Source organism: Protobothrops mucrosquamatus, unplaced genomic scaffold (assembly GCF_001527695.2).
Source record: "Protobothrops mucrosquamatus isolate PMUCROS unplaced genomic scaffold, P.Mucros_1.0 scaffold_256, whole genome shotgun sequence".
Taxonomy (NCBI): Eukaryota; Metazoa; Chordata; class Lepidosauria; order Squamata; family Viperidae; genus Protobothrops; species Protobothrops mucrosquamatus.
In genome coordinates, this window is record NW_015386332.1 from 1,171,680 (window position 1) to 1,199,558 (window position 27,879).

General features: G+C 34.1%; 1 protein-coding gene across 1 annotated transcript in view; it reads left to right on the forward strand.

The window, feature by feature from the left end:
• The window catches only part of PPP4R3B (protein phosphatase 4 regulatory subunit 3B), a 43,064-nt gene that overhangs the window by 6,008 nt on the left and 9,177 nt on the right, over window positions 1–27,879 (forward strand). The window contains exons 3-12 of the mRNA XM_015831379.1: window positions 1,630–1,728; window positions 2,310–2,933; window positions 9,433–9,510; window positions 10,119–10,235; window positions 11,768–11,884; window positions 14,341–14,472; window positions 16,786–16,888; window positions 19,826–19,864; window positions 20,709–20,867; window positions 22,419–22,588. Coding sequence (XP_015686865.1) covers window positions 1,630–1,728; window positions 2,310–2,933; window positions 9,433–9,510; window positions 10,119–10,235; window positions 11,768–11,884; window positions 14,341–14,472; window positions 16,786–16,888; window positions 19,826–19,864; window positions 20,709–20,867; window positions 22,419–22,588 — 1,638 coding nt within the window. The remainder of the gene's footprint in view (window positions 1–1,629; window positions 1,729–2,309; window positions 2,934–9,432; window positions 9,511–10,118; window positions 10,236–11,767; window positions 11,885–14,340; window positions 14,473–16,785; window positions 16,889–19,825; window positions 19,865–20,708; window positions 20,868–22,418; window positions 22,589–27,879) is intronic.

Consider the following 27,879-nt stretch of genomic DNA (forward strand, 5'->3'; position numbering starts at 1 on the left):
ATCAATTGAGCCTCTCCAGCTGTACTTGCTTTCTTTTTCATCAGGTGGTGCCCATGTGTAAAACTATCTTTTAGATTGTTGAAAGAAGAAATTTCTTAAATCTACAAGGTTTTCTTGGTAGCTCCCTAATAGTCTGTCTCCTGCTTTATCTTGTATGCCAAAGCCATTATTCCAGTTGTTATTTTATTTCTAATTTAGCATTCCACCCTCCTATATTATGACATCTCCCTTTTTTAGTCTGATGTTACCAAAGTGCTGCATATTACCAAAGAACCCTTCCATTTCTTCTCTACCTCTTGTTTGAAACATAAATTTGGATCATTGCAATATCAGGTGATTTGCCCTGTCATTTTGTGAGTTATATCCAAACACTAATTTTGATATCTTTTGTTAATTTTCACTACTTTATTTGTTTTATCATGTTCAGTAAAAGATCTGATATCCTTCTGAGATGAAGTGACCCAATTTAGTTCTGTTCACTGATTTCCAAAATGTCAGTATTGTATCTAGATATTTCTGGTCTGGCAACATCTGGTTTATGGTTTTGACATTCCACATGCCGATGGGATACATGTGTTTACTGTGTTAAATTTTCCTTTTGCCTCTGACCACATCAACACCTGGGATCCTATCGACTTTTATCCAGCCACATCATAAATATCACTCAGAGCTGTGTGCTCTTTTCTAGTTGCTCCTTGGATACTTTCTCATCTGGAGAGTTCATTTTCCAGTTTCATTTTGGCATTGTCCTGGTTATGAATGTTTATTTGGTTTCTTTTGACAGAATATTGGAATGGATTGTATTTCACAGAATATCATATTTATATTTCCCTATATTTGCCTTTATCTGTATGTGTATTCCTGTCACTATAAACTGTATCTTTATAGTAATAAGAATCCTTGAAGGATAATCTGCTGAAGTGTTTTCCACTGCTTTTTAAGATTGTTTTTTATCTTCCTTCAAAGTTGAATTCATACTTATTATATATGAACAGTTGTTTACAAACTGAAAAAAGAATGTTGAATATGACAGATGTAGGACTTGGATACCCTTTCATTCTGTTACTCCATAGTATTTACATGGATTAAAAACAATGCAGTACTCATTGAAATGTGAAGAAAACTTCTTCTTTGTCTCCTGACGTACCCAAAGTATGCTTGACTTTGCACACTATGATTTTTTTTTTTTAAATTCTGGCTTAGCATGTTGTACAAATCCAAATTATAATGTTTAAATCAAATGGTTTATTATAATGTGCAAATCCAGTTCAGGTGAATAAAATGATAGCAATTAAATAGTGAACATCTCCATAAAAATTAACATAGTATATTGTTTGCCATCTTTCTAGTAAGGTGCTTCTAAGAACTAAAACTCCTAATAAATGAATGGCAGTGTGTATATCAGGAGTTATCTATCCTACGTAAAATGTGTTGTTTTTTAAAGTTGTATGGCTAGTCATAGGGAAAAATATAGTGGTGCATCGTCTTTCTCGTCCCCCTCTTCTTTCCATGTTCTCTTATATTTTGTACTGGTGGTTGAAAGCTACTCTCTTTGATACCTAAACCTAGCTGTATATTACATTTTGCAGTAAAGTCAAATAATAAATATAATATTCCATTTTAAAATAGGACACTTTGATTGTTTGGTCAGAAGCAGAAAATTATGATTTAGCTCTGAGTTTTCAAGAAAAAGCTGGCTGTGATGAGATCTGGGAAAAAATTTGCCAGGTAAGGATTACATTTAAAGTTCTTAATGTTTTTTTTTTAATTTAGATTTGACTCTTCATAAACTTTGTGATTGAAATAAAGTTCTAGTGACCCATTTAATTGTATCTTAATTTTTATAGTATGAATTACAAAATTTATTTTCTAGTTTAGCTGATGATGTGATTTTTCAGTGGCATTATTTAAAATACCATTTCAGGACAGCTTTACATTTATACTTCTACAATGTAGAATTACATTTATACTTCTACATTTATACTTCTACAGATTTGCAGTGACTGTGATTCTGCTGTATAACATTATATTACAAATATTACCATTAACTTACGGTATACCAAGAATATCCTTCCTTCCTTCCTCCCTCCTCCCTCCTTCTTCATCAGCTGGCATGATAGAGCAACCTAAATTTGGTGTGCAGCCCACCAGTCCCATTTCATTGACATTTCATAGAATGTCAGAACTATATTAACATATGATTTAGATATTGGTAATAACATTGATTTTCATAATTCCTTTTCCTTGCCTTTCAAAGACTCTAATGTATGTCAGAATAAGTCAATAATTATTAATGTTTTTGATTTTAGGTTCAAGGGAAAGACCCTTCTGTAGAAGTTACACAGGATCTCATTGATGAATCAGAAGAAGAACGCTTTGAGGAAATGCCCGAAACTAGTCATTTGATTGATCTCCCTACTTGTGAACTCAACAAACTCGAAGAAATAGCAGACCTAGTTACCTCAGTTCTCTCATCACCCATTCGTAGAGAAAAATTAGCCTTAGCACTGGAGAATGAAGGCTATATTAAAAAATTATTACAGCTTTTCCAGCTTTGTGAGAATCTAGAAAATACTGAAGGCTTGCATCATTTGTATGAAATTATTCGAGGAATTTTGTTCCTCAATAAAGCAACTCTTTTTGAGGTGATGTTCTCAGATGAGTGCATTATGGATGTTGTGGGATGCCTTGAATATGACCCTGCATTAGCTCAACCAAAAAGGCATAGGGAATTTTTGACCAAAACAGCAAAGTTTAAAGAAGTTATACCCATAACAGACTCTGAACTTAGACAAAAGATTCATCAGACTTACAGGGTACAATACATTCAGGACATCATCTTGCCAACACCATCTGTTTTTGAAGAGAATTTTCTTTCTACCCTTACTTCATTTATTTTCTTTAACAAAGTCGAGATTGTCAGTATGCTGCAGGTAAGTGAATTCAAAAGTCTAAAAGAGTTGCATTTTGAAAATTCTAAATATAATTATGATGCTAACCATCAAGCCTTTTAATATGCTGCTGTTATTTGCATATGCTCATTTACTAGTTCTTATAAATTATTTTTCACTACTCACAGAGCATAATAATTTAGCTGTATTGTTTGTGTACTCATTGATGTATATTTCATAGGCTTTTCATGAACACAGTAGATTTCTCTCAAACAAAATAGACTGCACATAAGTTCTTATAAGTGCTATGAGAAGTACATGGTTTTCTGACCGTTCTTTTATATTAGTTAGCATTGAGGCTTAACTTTTAAGCAGTTATGTTAAACATGGTACTGAAAGTAATATAATATAATATTTCCCCCCTGCTATTTATAAACAACAATATGTGAGCAGTGACCATTTTCTATAGGCTGTATGGAAAAGGCGCAACTTTTAAATTTTGTTAAAATTTATTTCTTTGAAAATCAGTCATGCACCAGTCATAAAGTTCTGAAGATAAATAAAAAATATTAAAACATACAGTAATTTCTACTGGTATACTGTAACCATTAAAAGTCTGAATAAAAATCCTTTTGAAATAAAAGGAAAATAAATGTAAAATTCCTTGGCTTTTGCCTTGTTCATAACAAATTATACTTATAAATATTGATATTGAAGTAATAAAAAATACAGAATTGAGATAAAACCAGACAAGGGAGATAAGGGATATAGAAAGCTCCCTTTTGCCAAGTTACTTTGTCCATATAGCCCAATCTTACATAGCCTAATTGGCAACAACTTCAAAGGATTTTAGTGATTTCCTACACTCCTACACTAAAATGTTTTCTTCTTCATTGATGATACACAGGTTGGGCTTGGTGTCTCTCTGCATATAGAGAATATACATACCACTGATCTGTCCATCTTTTCCTGATAGTATAAACATCTTATTTCTATCAGTCTATAATTGGCATAATTTATTTAAAATACATCTAAGCTCTTGTTGAGCTTCCCATTTACTTCTGTTGTATTGTTGACAGTGAATATATCTGGGGGGGAAAAACCACTTCAGTTATGGTGGTAGTAACACATATAGACCTTACATATTTGCTAGTTGTTGTTTCTTATTTTGATGAACCTGATGAAGCAGTCTAGGATGACAACATTTTGTCCTCTGTAAGTATTTTATTGTCCCTGTTCGCCTCCTAAATGGCATCACAGGTACAAATCTAGATGAATTGCAGTCATCAAATAATGCTGAATTATGCTTATATTGATATAATTTTGATGTGTTGTGATGGTAGCAATGCCAAAGTTTAGCTACTACCATAGCTATTGGCTGTAAACTCAGTTAAACTCTGAATAAAATTTGTCAAGGATAGCTGGATAGAATTTGCACTCCCATTTCCTTAAACAATAGCTTAAATTCAATTCAGTGTGAAATATTTTGGGTCCAATGTAATCCAGCACTGAAAAGGCAGAAGTGGACTGAATCTTCTTAAGACTGCTCAGATATGTGTTGTGATTGATTGATTGATTAATTAAACAATTGTATGATCTAGCACATTGTTAAGAGTTTTCTGGAATTGTTCACCTGATATTTATTTATTTAAAGTATTTTTACCATAGTGTTCAGCAAAAAGACTCTTAGAACTGCTAGCCTGATATAGTAAATACAAGTTGATCCTTGTCCATAGGCTTACGGTCAGAAAAAGACAACATAAAATGAAAAATGGAGAGAGGTGGGAAGAGGGGGAAAAATAAACTTCTGACATTTTAAAATAAACAGTAGCTCTTATAAAAACCAGTTGGAAAAGAGCTGAGGAAATAAGAAGTTGAACTGAGTTTTTATTGTAAGTATCCTCAGTCTGATTATAATATTCCATTATATGCTTTTACTTTTTCTCAGGTTTTTTTTCCTTTGTGCATGTTTGCATGTTCAACATGTCATAGTGGATGACTGAAGGAAGAAGCTAAGTTGAATCTAAAATTGGTGAAGGTTTAAATAGGAATAAAGAAACTTGCTTTGTACCAAGTGAATATCACTGGTTTAACTAGTTCAGTATCGTCTGGGTTAATGGATAATAATTCTTGAGTTTCAGATAGAAGATTTTGTAAAATTGCCTAGGAATTGAATATGGATATTTTGTATGCAAAGCCTATGTTACATAATTAGAGGTTTCAAAGAACTTTTAGAGAATAAAGTTCTGCATTTGGCCTTAGAATGAGGTTCATCATGCCTCACTTCAAAAGGGTATAAAGACTAGAAGAAAAAATAAAAATCATTTCAGTGTTGTGAAATTAGTTAAATGCTGTTATTGTAATTATTCAAAATAGATTTAATATTTTCACATTAGTTACACCAGAATGATAATTTTACAACTCTGGGGATTTATTGAAGGATTCAAGGGACAAAGTGCAATTTGAGATTTCAGATTGGGGTGATTGTTAAACATTGTGACATGAAGAATTAAAGTCACTGGAAAGTATTTTGTAGTCATTATTCCTTCTGTATCAACAAATGACTGTGGTACTTCAGAATAAATCTGGTGATGCTACTTTTTAAAAACTTATTCATCATTCATTCTACTATAATTCTTGGGTTAGCTCATTTTAAATATATGATTGTTCAGTGTTCAGCAGATAAATTGTAGTTAATTTAGTAGAAGGTCTCACCAAAATAAATTGGACTACAACATTTTAGCATATACTATTACCTGAATTCTGAACATGATAAAACATAACTTTAAAAATATTTAGCTTGTTTGATTTTCAGATCATTTGGTCTTTCTATATCAAGCTGTAGTGACAATGTTTTGTCAGGATTCTCTTCAACAAGCTATTGATGTTATTGTGTCATTTAGTTTGCAATTTGGTCCTTAGTAGCTGTTTTACCTGTGTAATAGTTATTTTTGTTTTGTTAAAACATTCTGTTGAAGTATCACAATGCCATTTGAGCTGAATTAGCATTTTCAGGGTTACTGCTCTTAAGTAATGTTTTAATGAAGTTTTAGATTTACAGAGATTTAATATTGTGTTTAGTTCTTCTAAGATTTGGTTTTAATAATGTTGCAGCAGCAATTGTGATAAACTTCTGAATATGAGATAAATGTATTGTAGATGATATAGGGTAGACCATCTTTTAGTGTTACAGTACTGCCTTACTTAATGTTCTTTCCTTTTTACACCCTCACATTTTCAAAGAGCACGACCCACATAAGATAAATTATACTTGTCATGTTGTGGAAACAATCTCCTTTATTTCTGGCTATGTTACCACTACTGCAACAATATGAAATTGTGCATTTTGAGTTTTGTTACTGCCTGCTCTACAAGGCTGTTTCAGAGAGGAAAAAAAAAGGTGGATGAATCTGTTAACTGGGAGTATGAACAATACTGGAGTGGCAATAAACTATATACACTATGTATAGCTAGGACCTTTCTTCCTTTTTAATGGTTAAAGTCTAAGAACTACTTTAGAAAGAAATCCAAAGCTTCAGGCCCCCATACCCATTAATCTGGTGTTGAAATTCACTGTAGTCTCAGAATTAGTTGGCCATGTGCTAGGATATACTGATGTCCTCAGCATTGACACATTTTTAGATATTGCCCTAAAGCTGTTCAGAATTTTAGAGGTTATAAAAGGGAAAAAAGAAAAACAAAATCAAAGTTAAATGATGTCAGGATAATTAATCATAGATTACTTTTGCAAAAGTATGCTTACTTATAGGAGCCAGTACTGAAATAATATCTAACTAGTTTTATTTTAAGATTAAACAAAAAAAACCAAAGCATTCTGCAATTTGTAGAGAAATCTATAGTTCACTGGCCCTTATATTGTATATAAATCATTGAGAAGCAGGAGGATTCTTAAAGGTGTTTTAATTCAGATGCCTAGAAATCAATTGTGGTAATCCAGATCCAAACCAAATTCTGGGCAGCAATAAAGTGAAAGCAGTTTTCATGATGCAGTTCCATCTTGAATTTAACAACTAAGGAGGTTTAACTCCTACTGGTCTCTTCCTTATTAAGTTACAATATTTTCCTTTTGTGCCAAAATGATGAAATTAAAGCTCATTTTGCTGTGATTACAGTAAAACATTGATGGCCTGGTGGAGGATATACAGCAGTTTTTTTCACTTTCTAGCACATCTAAACCTTTTTTTTATTAATAAGAAATACATTTTTATAAGTAAAAACTAAATAACCAACATATTTTAAGGTTATGTTTTGCTTCTTAATAGCAAGGCAACATGGCAATATATTTAGAAGCGTGATCTGTAACTAAAATAGAAATAATCTTAATGTGATGTGATATGATGGTAAAATTGTAGACGGTACATTTTGTCTTTTTATGGTACTGCATTAACTGATCTATAGAAACTATGACACATGCTTAACAACTTCACACACAAACTACTGTTAATTATATTATTAGTTGTGTAGCCAAGAAGTAATAAGGAGAACAGACTGTACCTTCAGAATTCCTTTTCTAAAAATATCAGTTTGAATTGTTCAGTGTTCTTCAAAATGTGGGGGAGGCACAATAATTATCCTTTGTGACAGCTAGTTAGAACTTCTAGGCTAGATAGTTTGATAGAAGGATGTGTCATTAGTATGAGATTTCTGACACATGTTAACAATTGGGAACGGAATATTTAGAAATGCAGCCTACTAACTGCAGTAGTCATGACTGTTTTGCATGACACATTTCTCGGATCAACAGACACTAATTTGCAAACTTATTGCTGAAGCAGGAAGGATGAGAAAGAGGGATATTTGGGAAACGGTATAGTGGGAAGAAGGAAATAATGCTACTATTTTCCCCAGTTCCAAAGTACTGTATATTTTACCTGTATCTGTTTGGCAAGATTATATTAATTTTGTGCTTACAGTAGTAGCATAGCTACCATAAATGTGAAGATGGGCAGGTTTGATATGCTAGGAAAAAATGAAGTTAATTCTTTTTTTTATATTTACCTAATTAAAATATGCTAATTAAAAGTAATCATTGCCTTCGTTTAAGAACAGTTTGTGACTATTTGAACTGTGTATAATACTTATTTTTCTAAATCTTGGTATAGTAGATGATAGATAGATAGATAGATAGATAGATAGATAGATAGATAGATAGATAGATAGATAGATAGATAGATAGATAGATAGATAGATAGATAGATAAACTCCCAGTACATGTTAAATTTACTACTAGAACTATCAAGATATTTAATACAAATTACTATTATTTCTAGATATTCTATACCTTTGAGATAGGGTAAATCAATTGTGAGTATACTTAAGATTAGCAAAATAACGGTTGAATCTGCATTTGTCTTTAAAATTACAGGTCTTAGGAAACTAAACTGCTGTATCCATGTCCACGTTTTTTTTTCCTGGATTATTTTGTTCAGTTCCCAGATGACAGTGCATTTGTACCACCTTTGAGTGCTGAGCTCTTAAATTCTTTACAGTAAAGCTATTGGCTCTATTAGTTAAGAGCCTTGCTGCATCTTTTTTTATTGCTTAAGTGTTCTCATTTTAAGGTACCTTAACCAAAGATTATATAAATCTGAACTGAATATTCAAAATACCCTTAAATTATATAATTTGTTCACTGAGCCATTTCACCCAACTCATGGCATTTCCAATAATTCCTGTAATTTTCTACTAGTTTGCTGGGTGATGTGTGGAAGCTACAGATCAATACAAGAAAAGAGCAGCTTTGAGGAAAAACTGGATTAATGGTTCAGTTGGGCTCCTTTGGCTTCCAACCCTCTCAGTTTTCCTGGATTCCAATTTGAATTTGGGAACAAATGAAAGTTGTTAGAGGAGGACCTACTTTAGAAGGAAAAGACAAAGTAGTAACAGTATGAGGACTGGGAATCTTTCCATCTTTTCCCCTCCCTCAGTTTCTGAAGCACAAAATTTTAGGGTTAGGGAAGTTACAATAGCAAATCTTACCTATCTCTTTAAAATAGTGATGAGATGTAAACTAGGCATTTAGTTCAAGTTTATTTAAAAATCAAAATGGGTCTTGTAGCCAAAATCCCTTCATCATATCACTGTTGCCTGGCTCCATCATTTTATACATGCCATGCAAAGTCTGAAGCAGGTTACTTTAAATCCTTAAGCTCTTCAGTCAGTTTAGAACCCTGCTTTCTCTTGCCATTCTAGTTATTTAACTAGGATAATAATAGATAGGTGATAATGATATGAATTTAAGTAGATTGTGGCTATTTAAAATTATTTTACGCTAAGTATAGTTCATGATTGGGAGAATTACTTATGGTTAATTACAATATTAATCACATTCAGTGTTATTTTACATCAAATGAGACTGAAAAGAAACATTTGAAAATCTGTGATATGAAATAGTCAAAATAAAACATAAAAATGTATAACTTTTGTGGCAAAGTGAACTAATTGGAGAAAAAAACCCTTATTTTAAAGTCTAATTCTTAAAATTCTTTGTGTTATAACTATACATTACAATATTCTGCAGGAAGATGAAAAGTTTTTGTCTGAAGTTTTTGCACAGCTAACTGACGAAGCTACTGATGATGACAAAAGACGTGAACTGGTAAGTTTATTTGTAGATTTAATTCTGAAATTCTTGTGATTGTTCATAGTGCCTCCATGTGTCTGGAAAGATTACATTTATGACTGCTTTATTTTTTTATATTATTTTAAAACTGCCCACCTCCCTCAAGAGGGACTCTGTGTGAATGCCTGTGTCATGACATGGTACCCAGGACTTCAGTTCTACTTTGGTTTGGCTTGATTGTTTTTTGGCTGATTTATAGAAAAGTGACGTCAACAAATAGGTAGTTCTGTAGCTTTGTCAGGATTTTTTAATTCAAATGTTGGAATAAGTAGGCCCCCATGATCCATTACACATTAAAAACATAAGAAACATTTACTGAATAAGATAAGTATTCATTCAATAGTTTCAGAGCCAGTTAGTCTAAAACAATATACTGATGTGTTTTGGGGGAAGAAATAATGAAAGAAGTGGCAATAACATTGCCATCTTCACTAAATTAGTACTTCTACTACCTATATTTCCTAAAAATTATATTTGGGGTTTTTTTGCTAAGTATAGTGCAATACAGTACAGATTCTATGCTCATTTAAACTTCAGCAATGTACTTTTTTCCTTATATAATTTTTTTCTTTCACTTGGTGCAGGTTAATTTTTTCAAAGAGTTCTGTGCATTTTCTCAGACATTACAGCCTCAAAACAGAGACACCTTTTTCAAAACATTGGCAAAATTAGGAATTCTTCCTGCTCTTGAAATAGTAATGGTAAGTTGAATTCCAGGCAAAGCATGTTGTACGTTTCTTATAAGGATAGCATTCTTTAGTGCTTACTTATCATTTGAAATAGGTACAGTTCAGAGTTACTCTTTATATTTGCATATTGTATACTGGAAGCTTAATTTTGGTGCCTTTTTAAAGTTTATGGTTTTAATAGATGTATATATTATGCTTTTTAATTGATGCTTTAATTTAATTTATCTATTTATTTATTGAATGTATTTACCATCCATCTTATAGCAAACGATTCTGGGCATTTGTTGTTTGGAAGCCTCCAAGAGTTTAATAAAAGATGGATGGCTATATAATAAATAAATAGATAAATAAATATTTACATACTAATTTAAATATACAGCTGATATTGGAACCTTGACTCTTATCTGTAATAACTGAAAGGTACCTGATATGCAATGTATGTGTGACTATGCATATCAAATTTGGAGGGATATGTTAAATATTTTGAAATGTCAGCCTAACAAGTTAGATCAAGTCAAGAAACTGACTCCACAGAAAGTAGTGTAAACTATATTTTATTTTATTGATAGTAACAGAATCTTGTGAAATTGCTTTTGTTTTACTTTTTCTCCTTCTGATACCCCACAGTCAAGAAGGAGTTAACATGAACCTTTTCCTAATAATATTTCATTTCCCAGGGCTAAAAGAATGCTTCTTCCCTTGTTTCTGAGTCATGTTGAGTTATTGCTATAAGGTGAGATTTTTTGCAGGGTAGATCACCATTGCTTTCCCTGACCTTCCCTATTTATCTGGGTTTGGGACCGGCATATGGTTGATGAATTGTATAAAACCAGACACATCATTAGAAGCCAAAATCACAAGACTACGTCTGATTTACTTGGCCATGTCATGCATGCAAATTCATTGGAGAAGTCAGTGATGCTAGGAATGATTAGTGGAACAAGAAGAGGCAAGCAAAGAACATACCAGCTTGATAACATCAACACTGATACAAAGATGAACATCCAACAACTAAAAGAAGTTGTGCTTGACAGAGTAGCATGGAGAGCACTTGCCTATAAAGTCGCCAAGTGTCAGACATACTGAATGGTTAAAACCACAGCCTTTGTTTCTATTAACAGTTTCTCAATATTCCCTACAGGGCCATCTCCATGGCTCTCTACATATATATAATAAATTATATATGATAAATATTTTCTTCATTCCATAAATATATTTTCAGTAATAATTATAAATTGAATAGCAAAACAAGCTCAACTTTATGCTGTACAAGGAATTTCAGGTGGGTAGAGCAAGTTGTAACCACTAGTTTTATGGAAGACTTTAGATTCAAGATGACATGGCATATATATTTATATAAGTTTTATAGCAGTGATGGAGGACCCCCAGTCTTTAGATCCAATCTGATTGCCTCACAGCATCTTGAATTAGTTCCTTTCCTCCCCAGTATTTCAGGTCTTTATTTCACTTGATTTCTTTCTATAAAGTTAATGCTCTATCAGAAATGCTCCATTTTAACTTAAGTGATCTAATTTTGATTTCAGGGTATGGATGATTTACAAGTTAGATCTGCTGCTACAGACATATTTTCTTATCTGGTAGAATTCAGTCCATCTATGGTTCGGGAATTTGTAATGCAAGAAGCACAACAGAGTGATGACGTAAGAACCATGCAGCTTTCTTACAGATATATATTACATCCATAAGTAAAGATAGTGGCCATTTCTAGAATCAAAGTTCTTGTTCTGTTGAAATCAATTATTCTCTGTTTAATCTTGTTCTTCCAACCTCTAAAAACATGCATTTGTTGTCTCAACAATACAGTTAAAGAAGATCTTAACAGTTGCACTTGACTAGCTAATTAATGCCTCAAACAGTATTGCCTGATTGTAAGATTGGTGTTCACTCGCTACCCAATTGCTTGCTCTTAGCATAGCAGCCATTCTCCTTCACTTTTACCCCTTAAGTTTATCGGTCACTTTCTTTCTTGTTCTGGAAATTCTACTTCTGGAACTCTACTTCTGGAAATCAGATGCAGAATATGGATTGGAGGGCTTAATAGTTAATTTCACCTCCTTGATTTACTAATATGCAGGCATAAAAGGGAAATATGGATCCCATTAAATAGTTGTATGTAAGTTTAGAATGCATTCAGCCATGTTTTTGTTATTATAATTTTTAAGTGTTTTAATTGTATTTTAATGGTTTTGTTTTAATTATATTGTTTGATTGTATGTTTTTAATAGAGTGTGCTACCCAGAATCACAAGCATGAGATGGGCAGCTGTATAAATTAAATAAATGACATGTTGTTTAGATAAATTTGATTAATAATACAAATTTCAAGAAGCAGGATCTAAACAGGGATTGTTCTAATAGTTTAATATTTCTCTTATCTACAATTTTGTTCCTATGTAATGAAATCCGGCGCTTACACCACCATTGTTCTGAATAATCCTAGGCCTTTCCCTACTTCATGTTAATATTACGTTACGATACTGTCATTATCATCCCAACGGGGGTGGTGTGTAAGTCTTCATGCAGAGTCTGGAAAGTGAGGGACTAGAAGGGAAGAAACATAAGAGGTCCCATTTGCCAATAAACAGGCTTTCCAAGAATATTGATTCTGATAGTGGTTCTTTGCACGGTCAAGCTCACCCTGAGGATCAGGTCCATGCCTGAACCCACAGCTCCTGCTACAGCTTTAAGTGGATGCCTTGGCCTGGAGGTCCTTTGCCCATTTTCAGTTTGTGCATCAGTAATATATCCTAAAATACAGTGACGATTACCATGCAGTTTGATTGTTGCAATGCACTCTATGTAGAGCTTTGTTTTAAGACTGTGGAATCGTCAGTTGGTACAAAATGCACCACATGCTACTATTTTGTGGTCACTGCAATGATTGCCAGTTGGCTTCCTGGCCAATTCAATTGTTGATTATTACCAATTACTACAATTGCAATTACAATTGCAATTACATTTGTAATTATATTTGTATGGAACCGAGCCAAACCAAACATGACTCTGTTCATCCTGTATAGTCTGAAAAAAGGATATCCTCTGGATCCTGCCCCTACAAAAAATTGAGGGGTTTGAGCCACAAGTCTGGCTTCTCTGTGAATATCCCTGTGTTATGGAAAATGCTACTTCCATATGTTACACATAGTCATGTGACCACATTTTAGGTGCTCAATAGTCAACATTAATTTAGGGCTGTTTGCAGGATCCCACAGTCATGTGACTGCAATTTACAAGTTTCTGGCAAAAAAAAATGACCCACAGCAAATGCTGGGTTTGCTTAACAGCAGCTGTGTTCACAATAATCACCACAAAAAAAGATTGGTCACAATCACATAATAATCCGCTTAATGATTGTCACAATTTACAACTATAATTGTAGACTCAATTACAGTCATAAGTTGACTGTAGGTATCTAGAGAAACAAATAGGCTCAAAAGAGTAAACTTCATCAATGTATAGTGTTTATTTCACTACAACAGGGGTCACCAACCTGTGGTCCGCAGCCCACTACCAGGCCATGGGCTGTTGGCCACTGGGCCGCGTGAGTAGCTGGCCAGTGCATGTGCGTGTGCATGCTCAGAACCCCCACTCATGTTAGCGTCGGGGCTAGCAATGACGTGAACATTGGGCGGGCACTAGCGTCACCACGAGCGCACCCCCCACTAGTGCTAGTGTCACGGCATCATGCAGGCGCTATCGTCACTGCAAGCGCTAGCATTGTGGCATTGCGCAAGTGCTAGCATCGCCCCAGCATCACGGTGCTAGCGTCGCCCCAGCATCATGCGGGAGCTCGTGGCCCTGTTTGTGTCACGCACACAATCACAACCCCATTCGTGCACACACAACCGTGTCCACGTATGCATGTGCTCGCACGCGTAAAGGCACCTCCACCACCCCAGGCCGCCATCCCAGAAAGGTTGGGGACCCCTGCACTACAAGGTTATTTTAGCACAAAATTTCCAAAACCCCTCTGTAATAAATATATATCAATTGTTATCTTTAAGCAGAATGTGGGTGCAAAATATTTGAGAGCTATGAAGTTTTAATATTGTTATTTTTTTTAAAACAAGACATAACTTATTTTTGGTTTGTTACAGGATATCCTCCTCATAAATGTAGTCATTGAGCAAATGATTTGTGACACTGATCCTGAACTTGGGGGTGCTGTTCAATTAATGGGTCTCTTGCGTACTCTAATTGATCCTGAGAACATGTTGGCCACAGCTAATGTAAGAAAATGGAAAGGGGTAAAGAAACTTTACTGTCTAAAAAATACATTTAATAAAAACTTTAAGCATACTTGTTAACTTTTGAAAAATTGTTTAGAACATTTTATAATTTGAGCAAATATTCTTTGACATGTTTTTCTCCTGTAGCTTTACTTTACAAAATTGTCCACATAGCATACTGCCAATCTGTATTATCATCAGTATACAGAGATTTCAGATGTTTGACTCTTTTGTTTACAGATCAGTTATTTCTTTGATTATATGTCATGCTTGGGTGATGCAACTCTTCCACAATAATGTCTCCTGCCCATAAGCCAAAAAAGTAGAAAGTTATATCTGTGGGCACAGATTTTGTCATTGCCTACAGATTACGTTGCTACATGATCTGGTCTGTAAATATTTTAAAAGATATGCAGCGATTACAGTAGAAATAGTTTGGGATTTTAATGTAAAAGGCCTCAATTTATTGAGGACAGGAAACATAATTAGCTAAACAATGTACTGCTCAAAGTAGTTCTTTGAGCAAGCTAAACTGTGAGATGTAATTGGCTAAAAAGTACCAATGAGATCGATAGCCGAATAAGGATTTGAAGGTGGATTTCCAGATCTAGTCCAATATTTGAATTACTACATGTCATTAGAAGGATCTCCCAAAGTTATGCAAATGGGATACAGAGCAAATAAGTTTTACAGTAATATTGGCAGTTTAATTTGTAAATTTCTGCCATTATTATGGTTTGTCATGTAATCAGCCAGATGTCTATGGAGATTCTCAGTCATCCAGGTCATGGTTGTCCCAAAGTCTCTAAAAGAATGCAAATGACCAGCTGTCTGCAAGGAATATAAATTCTTCCATTCCCCACCATCCAGTCAGAGCTGAAGAAGCTTCTTGGATGAGAAGCGAAACGTCTTCAGAGACAAACAAGAAAGTTCTGTTGCCTCCTGAAAAACCTTTGAGATAGTCAGCCAGTTTAGACTGGATTTAATATTTTATCTACCTTTTGAGGCTTTCTCAGCGACCTGGAATAGGCTGATGTTGGTCAGTGATGTTAAAGATATCATCATAGCTTGTAAGCTGTTCCAAGTAAAGTTGCTTTTTGCAATTGACTTATTTTGTCAATGCTGATGTTGTCCAAGGGGTGCTCCAGATTTCACCCAGTGCCTATCTTTGCTTTCTTTTGCCAGTCAGTTTACTTCTATTTGCAGATCTTTGTACAGGTAGTTCTTGATTTACGACCACAGTTGAGCCCAAAAGTTCTATTGCTAAATGAGATGTTTGTTAAGTGAGTTTTGCCTCATTTTACAACCTTTCTTGCCATAGTTGTTAAGTGAATCACTGCTGTTGTTAAATTAGTAACACAGATGTTGAGTGAATCTGGCTTCCCCATTGACTTTGTTAAAAGGTTACAAAAGGTGATCACATGACCCTGAGACATTGCAACTCTCATAAATATGAGTCAGTTACGAAGCATCTGAATTTTGATCATGCAACCATGGAGATGCTGCAATGGCCATAAGCGTGAAAAACGGTCATAAGTCACTTTTTTCAGTGCCATTGTAAGTTTGAACATTCATGAAATGAACAGTTATAAGTTGAGGACTACCTGTTTTTGTGATTTTCTCCAGTTCTTCTAGTCTGCTGTCTTCAGATACTGCCATGTCCACTGTCCCGACTTTCTTGTCTTTCTTGTAAATCTGAGGTGTTATGTGGCAGATGTTTGTCTGTTTGAATTCTAAACTCCTGGAGCACATTAATGTCTTCATTTTCTATTACTATGTCTATTTGTGCTCCCATCAATTCTTGCTCGCAGGGAAATGGTACTTCTTGCAGATATTCCGATGCATCATTGTTGCTACATTATCATGACATTGTCTGTAGTCAGCCTGTGTGACCTTCTTGATAGTCCACTGTTTCTTCGGCTTCTTTGCAGAGGCAGCATTTTATGTCTGTTGCTTATTATTTTAATCCTTTGCATTATGACATTTTCAAGATGGCTTGCGGGCCGTTTTAAAGTAGATGATAATAATGTTAAAGAATAAGTCAAATGAATGAATTTATCAAAAACCACAATATAAGAGCCTGAAATGTTTTTTTAAAAATTGTACCAGAAGAGTTAATAATTTTTGCATAAAAATGAGTAACTGAAGTGTTAGAGCAGAGAATGGACTAGCTCATCTCAGAAACTGGTAACACCAAAATGGTACTTAGATTGATATTGTAGGCATTGGGTAAAATGACTGATTCTATTTGTGAGCTTCATAACTTTAAATATTTTTACAGTGTTGTTAATATATTTCATATTTATGTTCCAGAAAACTGAGAAAAGTGAATTTCTAAATTTTTTCTACAATCATTGTATGCATGTCCTCACTGCTCCACTTTTGGCAAATACATCAGAAGATAAAACTGACAAAGGTAAAATTATTTCATGCTCCCCTTTGTTATTCTTACTCAGGATATATGCTTGCTAAATAAAGTTAGTAACATAATATGAACTTTTTATTAGATGAAACATGTATCAAGACCAAATATGACAGAAAAAAACCTACAATCCATCAGCCAGAAGGCTTTAAGACCTTCACATCCAGCCTGTCAAGATTCTTCCCTGAGAGCTGTTTTTTTTCCTTTTCCAATTGTCCATATGAAGAAAGATAGAAGCAATTATTTTTCTTTTTTTATAGTAATGTTATTAGAGATTACAATTTAGAACAATACAACTAACACAAACTAATACAAATAAAAGAATAAAAAGAGAGAAAGGGAAAAGATAGAAAAAGTAAAAATATAGTTTAAAAAATATAGAGAGAAGTGACTTCCCCTTTATGAGAACTATAAACAAATTTAATAACTTATCACTTTCTCTTAAAATAAAGTGAACTCTTCTTCCCATCCCCCATCTCTTATCCATAAACCCATCAAATATCACCATTTCAGTTGTGATGTCAGCATAAATCTATTAAGGGATATCAAATATAACATATCTATTTTAACCTTGATTAAATAAACCAACGTTATATTCCTTCCTTTTATTTCTAATTCTTCAAAGCTTTAACAAACCTCTTTTGTAAATCCAGTACAGAAAAATTATGCAAGTCCCTGTATTGGTTTGTTATTTGTATATCCCTTTTAATTATTAAGACATTCAGGGCTGTGGAGTCGGTAGATAAATGTTCCGACTTCGACTCCGACTCCTCAGTTTTTTGTACTTCCGACTCCCCGACTCCGACTCCTCTGTATTAATATGCGAATGTATTTTATACATTCCTTGAAGGAAAGAAAGGCAACATACATGTCATTACCACAGGACTACTGGCTGGGAAGCCAACAGTCTACTGTATTGAACAGTTTAAGCAAAAGACAAACACAATGAAAACAACAAAGTGTCTCTAGTCCTGCAAAAAACATATTTACTTAATCCCTTATCAGTGAGAGGCTAGGTTACCCATGGGTGCTGCGTTCCCTGTAACAGCAGAACACAACACTATGGAAAGTATAAGTATTGCCGCTCCTAATCGTGCGTTGCGTGCCATATAGTGAAGCACATGAAAAGCATGCTTCTTCACAGTCACTTAACGTGTTCGTTTTGCGGTTACGTGAGGCACTGCATGCATTGGTCTTTATTCTTACAGTAGAGAAGTCATTAATTATAACTTTTTGTGAATTGGGACATTTAAACTTGCTTTTTTTTTAATTCCAATCTAAATTTAGTAGGAGTCGGAGTTGGTGCATTGTTTGCCGACTCCGACTCCAGGTACCCAAAATTTCCTCCGACTCCACAGCCCTGAAGACATTAGCCCGTTTCTTTTGTACCCAGTTGAACTGGGAAAGTGCTGACTCTCAGGCATAAGCATTCTCATAATTTCTGCCTGCTTAGTATGTTGTGGCAGAATGGGTATGCTCCAAATCCCTTCTATTTAAATGATGCTATCTTGTGGTATTGAGGAAGCTTGCCTTCTCTATAAAGCCCCTGCTAACTGAAATGGCATCCCCTCATAAATATGGACAATAGCCTAAGGTTCTGAAAAGCACTTAAGACCTGATTTTATTTTCAGGCATGGGGTTAATACATTAGTGGGGGCCCTCATTTGGTTTGATTTGTTAACAGTTTGATTGTTTTAGTCCAGGCTGCCTGGAAGGTTGCATATTTCTAACTTATTTATATAGTTTTGTAATTGTATTTTCAAGCTGCCCAGAAGTCTATGGGAGTAGCAGCTATGATAAGTTTTAACAGTAACAACAACATATAAAAGGGTTTTTTTTAAATTCAGTAACTGCCAGGTGTGAAAGACCAGAACCATACGTGAAGTTCTAATTAAACAGATTTATCACTCATGCCTATGCACAAGAATATTCTCAACTAATGATTAGTACTTGCTAGAAGTTCATGGTGGGTTGGACTTCGTACATTTGTGGCTACATAGTGATTCTAGGTTCATCCCTTTTTTGACTCCAACCCCAGGCTCTGCCACTCCTTCTCCTACAGCAGGCATGTCAAACTCGTGACGTCGCACGACGTATCACGACTTTTTCCCCATTGCTGGCAATGGGGTGGATGCGGTTTTGCCTTGACGCATCCGGCCCATGGGCCGGCAGTTTGACATGCCTGTCCTACAGTAACATCTTTATTGAGTTGTATTGCACATATGTTGATTAGAGACCAGCTCCTTGCTATTTTATGTGAGACTGTATTGAAATTCAGACAAAGTTGGGTGGGCTGTAATGTTGTAACTTCTGTGATGATAAATGAGCATCTTCTGGTCTGTTTGGAAATTAAAAATTTCCAGCCTTAGCAAGAGCAAGTTTTTGCAAGTCCAAAGACAAAAGAGTTCTGAATTCCCACAGTGAAGGAATGGATTGTCAAAATGTCAGAACTGGTGGAAATGGCAAAATTGACCTGTTTTGTCAGGGAGAAAACAATGTCCTTTTTTAAAAGACTGGAAACCTTATATATACTTTTTGCTCAGAGAAGAAAAAAACATAAAATGATGGTTTGTGGATTTAATGATTGAAAAAGATGACAATTAAACAAGGGGCTGAGAAAATTTCTTGAATAGTTAAGAAGGAAGATTGATAATGGGTTTATTAATATCTGATAAAAAAAGTCATCTAGTAAACATCTACTTTAGATTCTTTAGCTTTTTCTCTTTTGTTTTTCTTTGCATCATTTTTCTTTTTTCTTTCTCTTTTTTTATTAGATTTGTTTCTTACATATAAAGGAAATCTAATAAAAAAGAAAAAAAAATCCAAAAATTCCAGCCCTGAAATGAATCATATTTCTTATCTAATAATACTTTTTCTATACCATAGATACTAAGCAGGAAACTTACACATTTCTTTTTATTTTTTTGAAAGATGCTGTAGTTGCAAACAAGAATAATACCATTTGTCCAGGTAGGTAAAAATCATTGTGTATAATATATGTAATCTTTAAATAATTTAAATGATGTGCAAGATTATGTCCTAAATTTTAGATTAATATCTTGAGTTTCCCCTGTTTTTGGAAAGAAAAAAGGCATTCACAGTGCAATTTTCATATTAAGTATGTTTTCAGCTGACATGTAGGAAAATTGCCAACTGTGTTCTACCTTTAAGCAAAATCATTGTTGCTATTTTAAATTTTAAGAATAATTTTAAAAATAACAACCTGCCTCCAGAAGTTGTGAATGCTTCAACAGTGGAAGTTTTTAAGAAGAGACTGGACAACCACTTGTCTGAAATTGTATAGGGTTTCCTAACTGAGCAGGGGGTTGGACTAGAAGATCTCCAAGGTCCCTTCCTATTTTTTATTATTATTATTATTATTATTATTATTATTATTATTATTATTATTATTATTATTATTATTATTATTATTATTATTATTATTATTATATCATCATTTTTGCTGTTACAATTTCCCTAGAATACAGTAACTGTATAGTTTGTCAGGATGGAGTAAATGCTCTACTACAGATTCAAAGATACATATTTTTCCATTAAAAATTATTAGAATCTAATTGGTATAGGGAATAACAATTATCTATGGTTATAACTTCTTAATTATGATGGTGAACCTTTTAAAGAAAAGATATTTTTAGAATCCCTGCTTGTGCATTAAGAACCTCTTTTAAATAATGACATATTTAGCTTTCTGTTTGCATTACAAAAACCCTGCCTGTATTAGAAGTCATAATTCAGGAGTAATATTTGTGTAATTCTTCATAGAGCCTTAGTTTTGTTTATGTTTATTTTGCAGATAACTATCAGACAGCACAGCTGCTTGCTTTAATTTTGGAGCTGCTTACTTTTTGTGTGGAACATCACACTTATCACATCAAAAACTATATTATGAACAAGGACTTGTTAAGAAGAGTTTTAGTCTTGATGAATTCAAAACACACCTTTTTGGCATTGTGTAAGTAGCAGCAGAGTTTTCTCTTAAAGATACATTTTATTTTTATTTATTAAATTATATGCCACTTGTCTCACTGTCAAGTGATTCTGGGTGGCTCTGCGCATTGTTGAACTCATTCACGGCTATCCTGAACAGATGAATAGAGAAATACTATTGAGAAATTTTTTTAAAGTTTGAGCAAGGACTTGGTAAAACTCAGAAACTAAGGTGGAATAATTGCCTGTTTATAGTCTTGTCGTTATCATGATCTATTGAATCAGCAAACTTTGTGCAAAATAAAGAGAAAGCATACACTTATAAAACAGAATTAAATATATCTCTGCATAATGGAATCGATGGGGGGGTGCATATCATTTATTTTTCCTTTATTCCGCAATTCAAAATCTATAAAATTCCAAATAATTCACTAAGTTGAATATGTTTTAAGATATCAGATCACTTTTGTAATTTTTTTCATTCCCAAGGTAAATTCATGTCCTCATGTGTATCAAAATTTCAGAACACGATATGGGGGATAAACTGAATACTTCTAGATTGTGGTTTATGTTTGGCCCAGATTTTAAGATGTGTTATCTTAGTTCGTTCTGCAAGTGTTTCAGAAAGTATTTTAGGCTCATTAGTCCACTCTAAATAAAACTTTACTCATAAAGATAATTCGTAATTAGCTTCACATCTGAGTAAGTCTTGTATCCAAACCAAGTTGTAATACTTAGTGAAATTGACAGAAGAACTTGAAAGTTTTTTATCAGTTTTCTTCTCTTCTTGTGGCTGGTTCAGGACAATTTCAGGGTGCCTTCTGTTCCATGTATATGAAGAAATAATGCAGCTGAAGTGAGCCATAAATTGCATTTGTCTTAATAAGTGTCATCATATTATCAGTCATAAATTATATTTACCATAAAATTTATCATATAATATGCCATGTCCCCTTTCTAATATAAAAATGGAAACCATCCTCTCTCTATATATATATAATTAAAAACAATAATAGAAACCTAAATCCCTGTATGTCTTTTTATGAAAATTAAACATTGACACCCTCCCCAAAATGTTTCCTAATTCCCACTAGATGGGCAGTGAGATGAAGTGAGCAAAGGGAACAGAGAAGGTGACCCTGTGAAACTTCAAAAGATTTAAAAAAAAAAAATCCAGATAGTGGTTTTCATTATTTATTTGTTTATGCCTTCAGTGTTTCTGTACTGCTGTCTCCAGAAAGATTCCCAGGGCTTGATAACAAAACTGTAGTTTAAACGTACCCTGAATACAAAACTTAGCATTTCATGATCAACCCTCTTGCTCTTCATTAACTAAATGGTTATGCTTGTACTTTTTAAATGCTTTCACATTTCAGAGGTACTGTTAACTTCTCTTGGTTAGATCCAAGGGGTTATTGTATTTGTAGACTCCTTTTTTAAATACAATTCTCGTGCAATTTTTTTGCTGCTCTACTCTGAAGTAGAATGTCTCTTTAAGATTTATTGTAAAATGCAAAGAATGTGAGAAAAGATATAGGAAAGACAAAAAAATGCTTTTAATATATTAATGTTATAGGTGCCCTTCGTTTTATGAGGAGGATAATTGGCCTAAAAGATGAATTTTATAACCGTTATATTACCAAAGGAAACTTATTTGAACCAGTCATAAATGCTCTTCTGGATAATGGAACTAGGTATAATCTCTTGAATTCAGCAGTCATTGAACTTTTTGAATTCATCAGAGTGGTAAGTTTTGTCTGTATTTTTCAACTTCAGCTTTCAAACATAATTGTTTTAGGCATAGAAATACCTCAAGATTTTAATTGTAAAACCACAATAGAAAAAAAACTCAGCAATATCAAAAGGCCTCTTCTATAAGGCTATCATTGCAAGATGAACACAAGATGAAAGGACCTTAGTCTTGGTCCATTGCTTATACTTCCTAATCTTTATCTGTTAGAGCCAATAGTTAAGCTGTATCTATATTATTATGGACAGCCCTCTGCTGTTCATTAAAGCAACTTATATGGCATTCACTAACTTTAAAAAGTAGATTGCGTAAAGCGATAGCATCTTTCTTCAGAGTTATATAGAAGCCTGGAAAAAAAGATTATGTACTTTAATAAATTACAAAGAGGTACTGGATTCATCAAGTTATAAGTTCAGAATCATCTTCAGAGTACTCCCAGTAAGACTATGAAAATTCTTTTTGTACCAAAGTTTTCAGTAAAAACATCTGCTAGATCCAAATTAAAAGAAATAATGAACACACAGAATTAAAAGTAGATAGTGCTGGAAACTGGCGAGGTTTGATGCCAGGTGAGCTTTTGGGGGGGGAGGGGTGTCAGATGGTAAGATTAAAAATATATAAATCCTGTTCTGCAGTAAGTGCTGAAGTTGATTGTAGAAATTTTCCCAAATGAGTGTTGTTGCTTAAAAATGGTCCTAATGACTAATTTTATTCTAGCATTGATATCAGTAGTTGCTAAAGAAAATACGTAATAGAAATAGAGCTCTGACATTGAACAGAATTGTTGCCCAGAGAATCACACAGTTTTAAGCCAGTATTTTAATTCAGTTTCAATAATACCTGAACAGAACAAAATCCTAAAGCTGGGATGGGCTCAGGACTCCGATCCAAATTACAGGATCTCAGACAAATGTCTTTTAGCTTCCTTTTGAACACATCCAGCGATGAGGTGGCTGTACCTCTTTATATAATTTATTCCATTGTTGAATTGCTTATACAGATAGGATGTTGTTTCTAACATTCAACTGGAATCTGTCTTTGTATAACATAATTCCATTATTTTGTGTACTGCGCTCTGGAATGAGAAAAAAGAGATCTTTTCCTTCTGTTTAACATCCTTTCTATGACTATTCAGTCATTTTTCCTCGAGCCTAAACACACACTTGTTCTTCAATCTCTCAACACAGAATTTCATTTCAGGCCCTCTTATTAATCCTTGTCGCAATCTCTGAATCTGTTGCCATTTCTCTGTATCCTTCTTAAAGTGTTGTCCACAGAACTGAATGTAATGCATGAGGTTGGAACTAGTCAAAGCAAAATAAAATAAAGTAGAATGATTGCTTCTTGTGGATTTAGAAATTACGCATGCACCGATTCTGCTTAAAATTACATTTATCTTTTTTGAAATTACATCATCCTGCTTGCTCATATTCAACTGGCAGTCAGTTACAAGTAAATATGAAGTCCGATATTCTCTCCCATTTCTTGTGATTTCATTTGCTAAACGAAAAATATTGTTTCTGGTACCTTTTCACATTACTTTCAATTCATTATTGTAACACAGTGTTTCTCAACCTTGACAATTTTAAGGCATGTGGACTTCAACTCCCAGAATTCCACAGCCAGCAATGCTGGCTGTGGAATTCTGGGAGTTGAAGTCCACATGCCTTAAAATTGTCAAGGTTGAGAAACACTGTTGTAACATATCAAAATTATTTTAAATTTTATGTCAATTTTGTATCATCTGCAAATTTAATGACACTCCTCTCCACCTATTCATCAAATCATTAATAAAAATACTGAAGAGCAGAAGACCCAAGACCAATCCTTATGGAATCCCATTTGATCCTCCACTCAGGTTTGATTAACAACTAATGTTGAAGTCAGATAATCCTCGACTTACAACAGTTCATTTAGTGACCATTCAAAGTTACAATATCACTGAAAACAGGGACTTATGACCATTTTTCATTCTTATGAGTATTGCAGCATCACTATGGTCACATGATCAAAATTCAGATACTTGGCAACTGACTGACATTTATGTTGCAGTGTCCCAGGATTATGTGATTACCTTTTGCGACCTTCTGACAAGATTCACTTAACAACCGTGTAACTAACTTAACAACTGCAATAATTCACTTAACAGTTATGGCAAGAAAGGTCATAAAATGGAGCAAAACTCACTTAACAAATGTCTTGCTTAGCCACATAAATTTTGGGCTCAATTGTGATTGTAAGTCAAGGACTACCTCTACGCTTTATTACAGTTTTTGAGTCAACTATGTATCATGCCACATAAATGGCATACTAATTGGCATATCATGGATTACTTTATCAAGTGGTTTGTTGAAGTCAAAACACATTAAATTTAGAGTCTTTTCAGGTCTTTGCAGCATAATAAGCTCTGTATAACTCCATGCTGACATTTATAATCAATACTTTGTTTTTAAAGTGCTTACAAATCAATCTATTTATAATATGTTCTAAAATATTCCAAAATATTGCTATCAAAATGAGTGATCCTAGATTATAGATCTTTCTGCTTTTCCTTTCTGAAGAAATTTCTTCCATTCATCTAGAAATCAACTAGTTTTCCAGGATTTTTCTAAGCTAATATATAAGGATTCAGACAGAGCATTGGCCAGTTCCATCAATATTATAAGAGACAAATCTGATCCTGTATATTTGAAACTCATTCAAAGTAAAGATTTATTTATTCCCTGATCATGTTTCTATTAATCTCAGTTCTTCCCTTTCATCTTGATATTTACAATGTCCTGGTGGAATAAATATTCTTTTAGCTGAGAATATTAAACCAAAATAGGAATTGAACAGCTCTTTTTGTTGTTATCATTGTTACTTTATTAGCATTTTGCCATCTTTGGGGAACAACTAATATATTGATACGGTTTTTTTAAAAAAAATCCTTTTATTCTGAGCATATCTAGTGAAGCTTTTTAATTATTCTTGGCATTGTGTGCTAGTGCCAGGAGTGGGCAATTAATTGTTCCAAGGTGCCACATGAGAAACTGGGACTGTTGTGGAGGACTACCACTGCCCCACCCTCCCACACCAACATGCCATCCCCTGTTGATGCTCTAACACCCACTCCTGTCCCAACTCTGATACCCCACCTTACACTGTCAACCCCATGCTTCTGATGCCACCGGTTGGACAAGGACAGCCAAAGAGCCATACATGACCTGCAGGCCATAAAATGCCCAAATCTGCTCAGGGCAGTGAACAAGATATAAATACAATTGCAACAATGCAAAAATTAAAATACATAGCAGCCAAGAAAATATAGCCCATAATCACAAATACAACCAAGAAATTGGTGCCTGTAGAGAACCAGGTTTTTAGGGCTTTACAAAGGCCAGCAGGGTCAGATGATTCTTATCTCTGGAGGGAGAATGCTTCTTAGTAGAAAATCCCTATCTTTCTGAACTGATGGAACACAAAATATGCCCATCCTGCCCCAAGTGAGCAACACTTCCACTTTTTATGATGCCCATGCCTTTTTCTGAAACTCTTTCTTCAGGATTTTCTTATCACCATAGTATTCGGTTTAAAGCATTCCCAATCAAGGGTTCCTGTTGTGGCCAAGTACATTTTTCAGTCCTTTTGAAGTGCAGCTAATGTGGTATCAATAGCCAGTCATCTAGATAATGTAGATGTTGGTCCCAGAAACCAAGTGTGTCTTTATTTGTAGTATTTTTCTTTTCCTTTCTGGTCCATTACCATGATTAGAAGGGAAGACGAGAATGCCACCTGAGTGCCCAACGTCTTGAATTTCCTTCTACAACTTTTCAAAGTCTCTAGTAATACAAATTGAGCTATTCTTTGCATTGTAATTTATCTCCACAAGCATGGAAGTACGATTGTCAATGGATATAGCCATGTTGGAATTAATCTATCAAAGATTAAGAGTCCTGTGCTCTTGACAGATAATGTGGCTCACAAGCAGCATGTGTTTGCTTCATCCTCTTACAGTAATGAATCACTAATTATCGTGACTCTCTTGTCTTGTAGGTTGATATAGCATCCTTTTTGCCTTCCTCTTTCATCTTGATTTAGAGAAAAACATTCTTAGGGGCTTCCCCTTAAAGTCTATAAAGCAAACACCTACGACTACTCCCACTGTGCTTACTCAAGGATCTAAACTGCTTCTGTTCAGAATTGTTCATTTTTTCCCTGCTATGCATCTAACCTTTTTTTTAATGTGATTCAAATGCAGCTTTCCCTAGAAACATTTCCTTGTTTAATGGAAAAGGTAATTATAGTTAATAATTCAGTGATTTAGTGGTTAAGGCAGCAGGTTAGAAATCAGGAGACTGAGTTCTGGCCCTACCTTATGTATGAAAGCTGGATGGGTGATTTTGGGCCTGTCACTCTCTCTTAGACCAAGCTGGTTGGTCAATTCCTGTTGCAACCAATGGATCAACACAAAGTTGGTCTGAAAATAACAGACGCTGCCCTTGTGGGAAAACATTAGGAAGGACAAAATATATAAAAATATGAAGGCTATAGTTCTGGTAATTATTTTGTTCCTATGAATATCAGCAGTTTTCTCTATGTGCTCACATCATTTTGCATGCAATTGTACAAACTGCATGCAGTTGGAAAAGACATAATCAGATTTATTCTATGTGCAAAGAGAGCTTTAAATAAAATTTCTTTCATTCATTGTATTTATATGTTATGTTTCCCCCCAAAGAGATAAGTAAAAATTTATAATAATCTGAATTTAATTCCCAGTTTTTAAATAAAAATGTATGTAACTATTAAATAAAAACTATTAAAGATTTTGGATTTGATTTAAATATGTGTGTTTGCATATCTATAAAAAAGTGAGTTTTATTGAACATTAAAACATATTGTTTCTTCATCCCAGAATCTCCCCATAATCTGTAGTATCCACAAGAAAGCCAAACTCACACTGATGCTAGGACAAAATCTTTGCAGGTCCATTTATACCACAAGACTACTTACAATTTTTTCTGCCTTTAAGGGTGAGACAGGGGGGACTCCCATAGAGATACCAGCTTTCATGAGATCAAAGACATCTTGAGATTCTCTTTTATCTTCCTTATTTTTGGACAGCAATCCACTTGTTTTGCTTCCTTCTTCTGTGTAGCAGGTCAAATACTAATGTGATGTAGTAGAGGGAAATTATCCTAAAGACATGCTGCTGGCTCTTCTCTTCCATTGTAGGAGAAACATTTGTCCAATGATCTCAGGATTCTTATCTACAAAGTTTTCTGTATATTCAAATTACCTATTG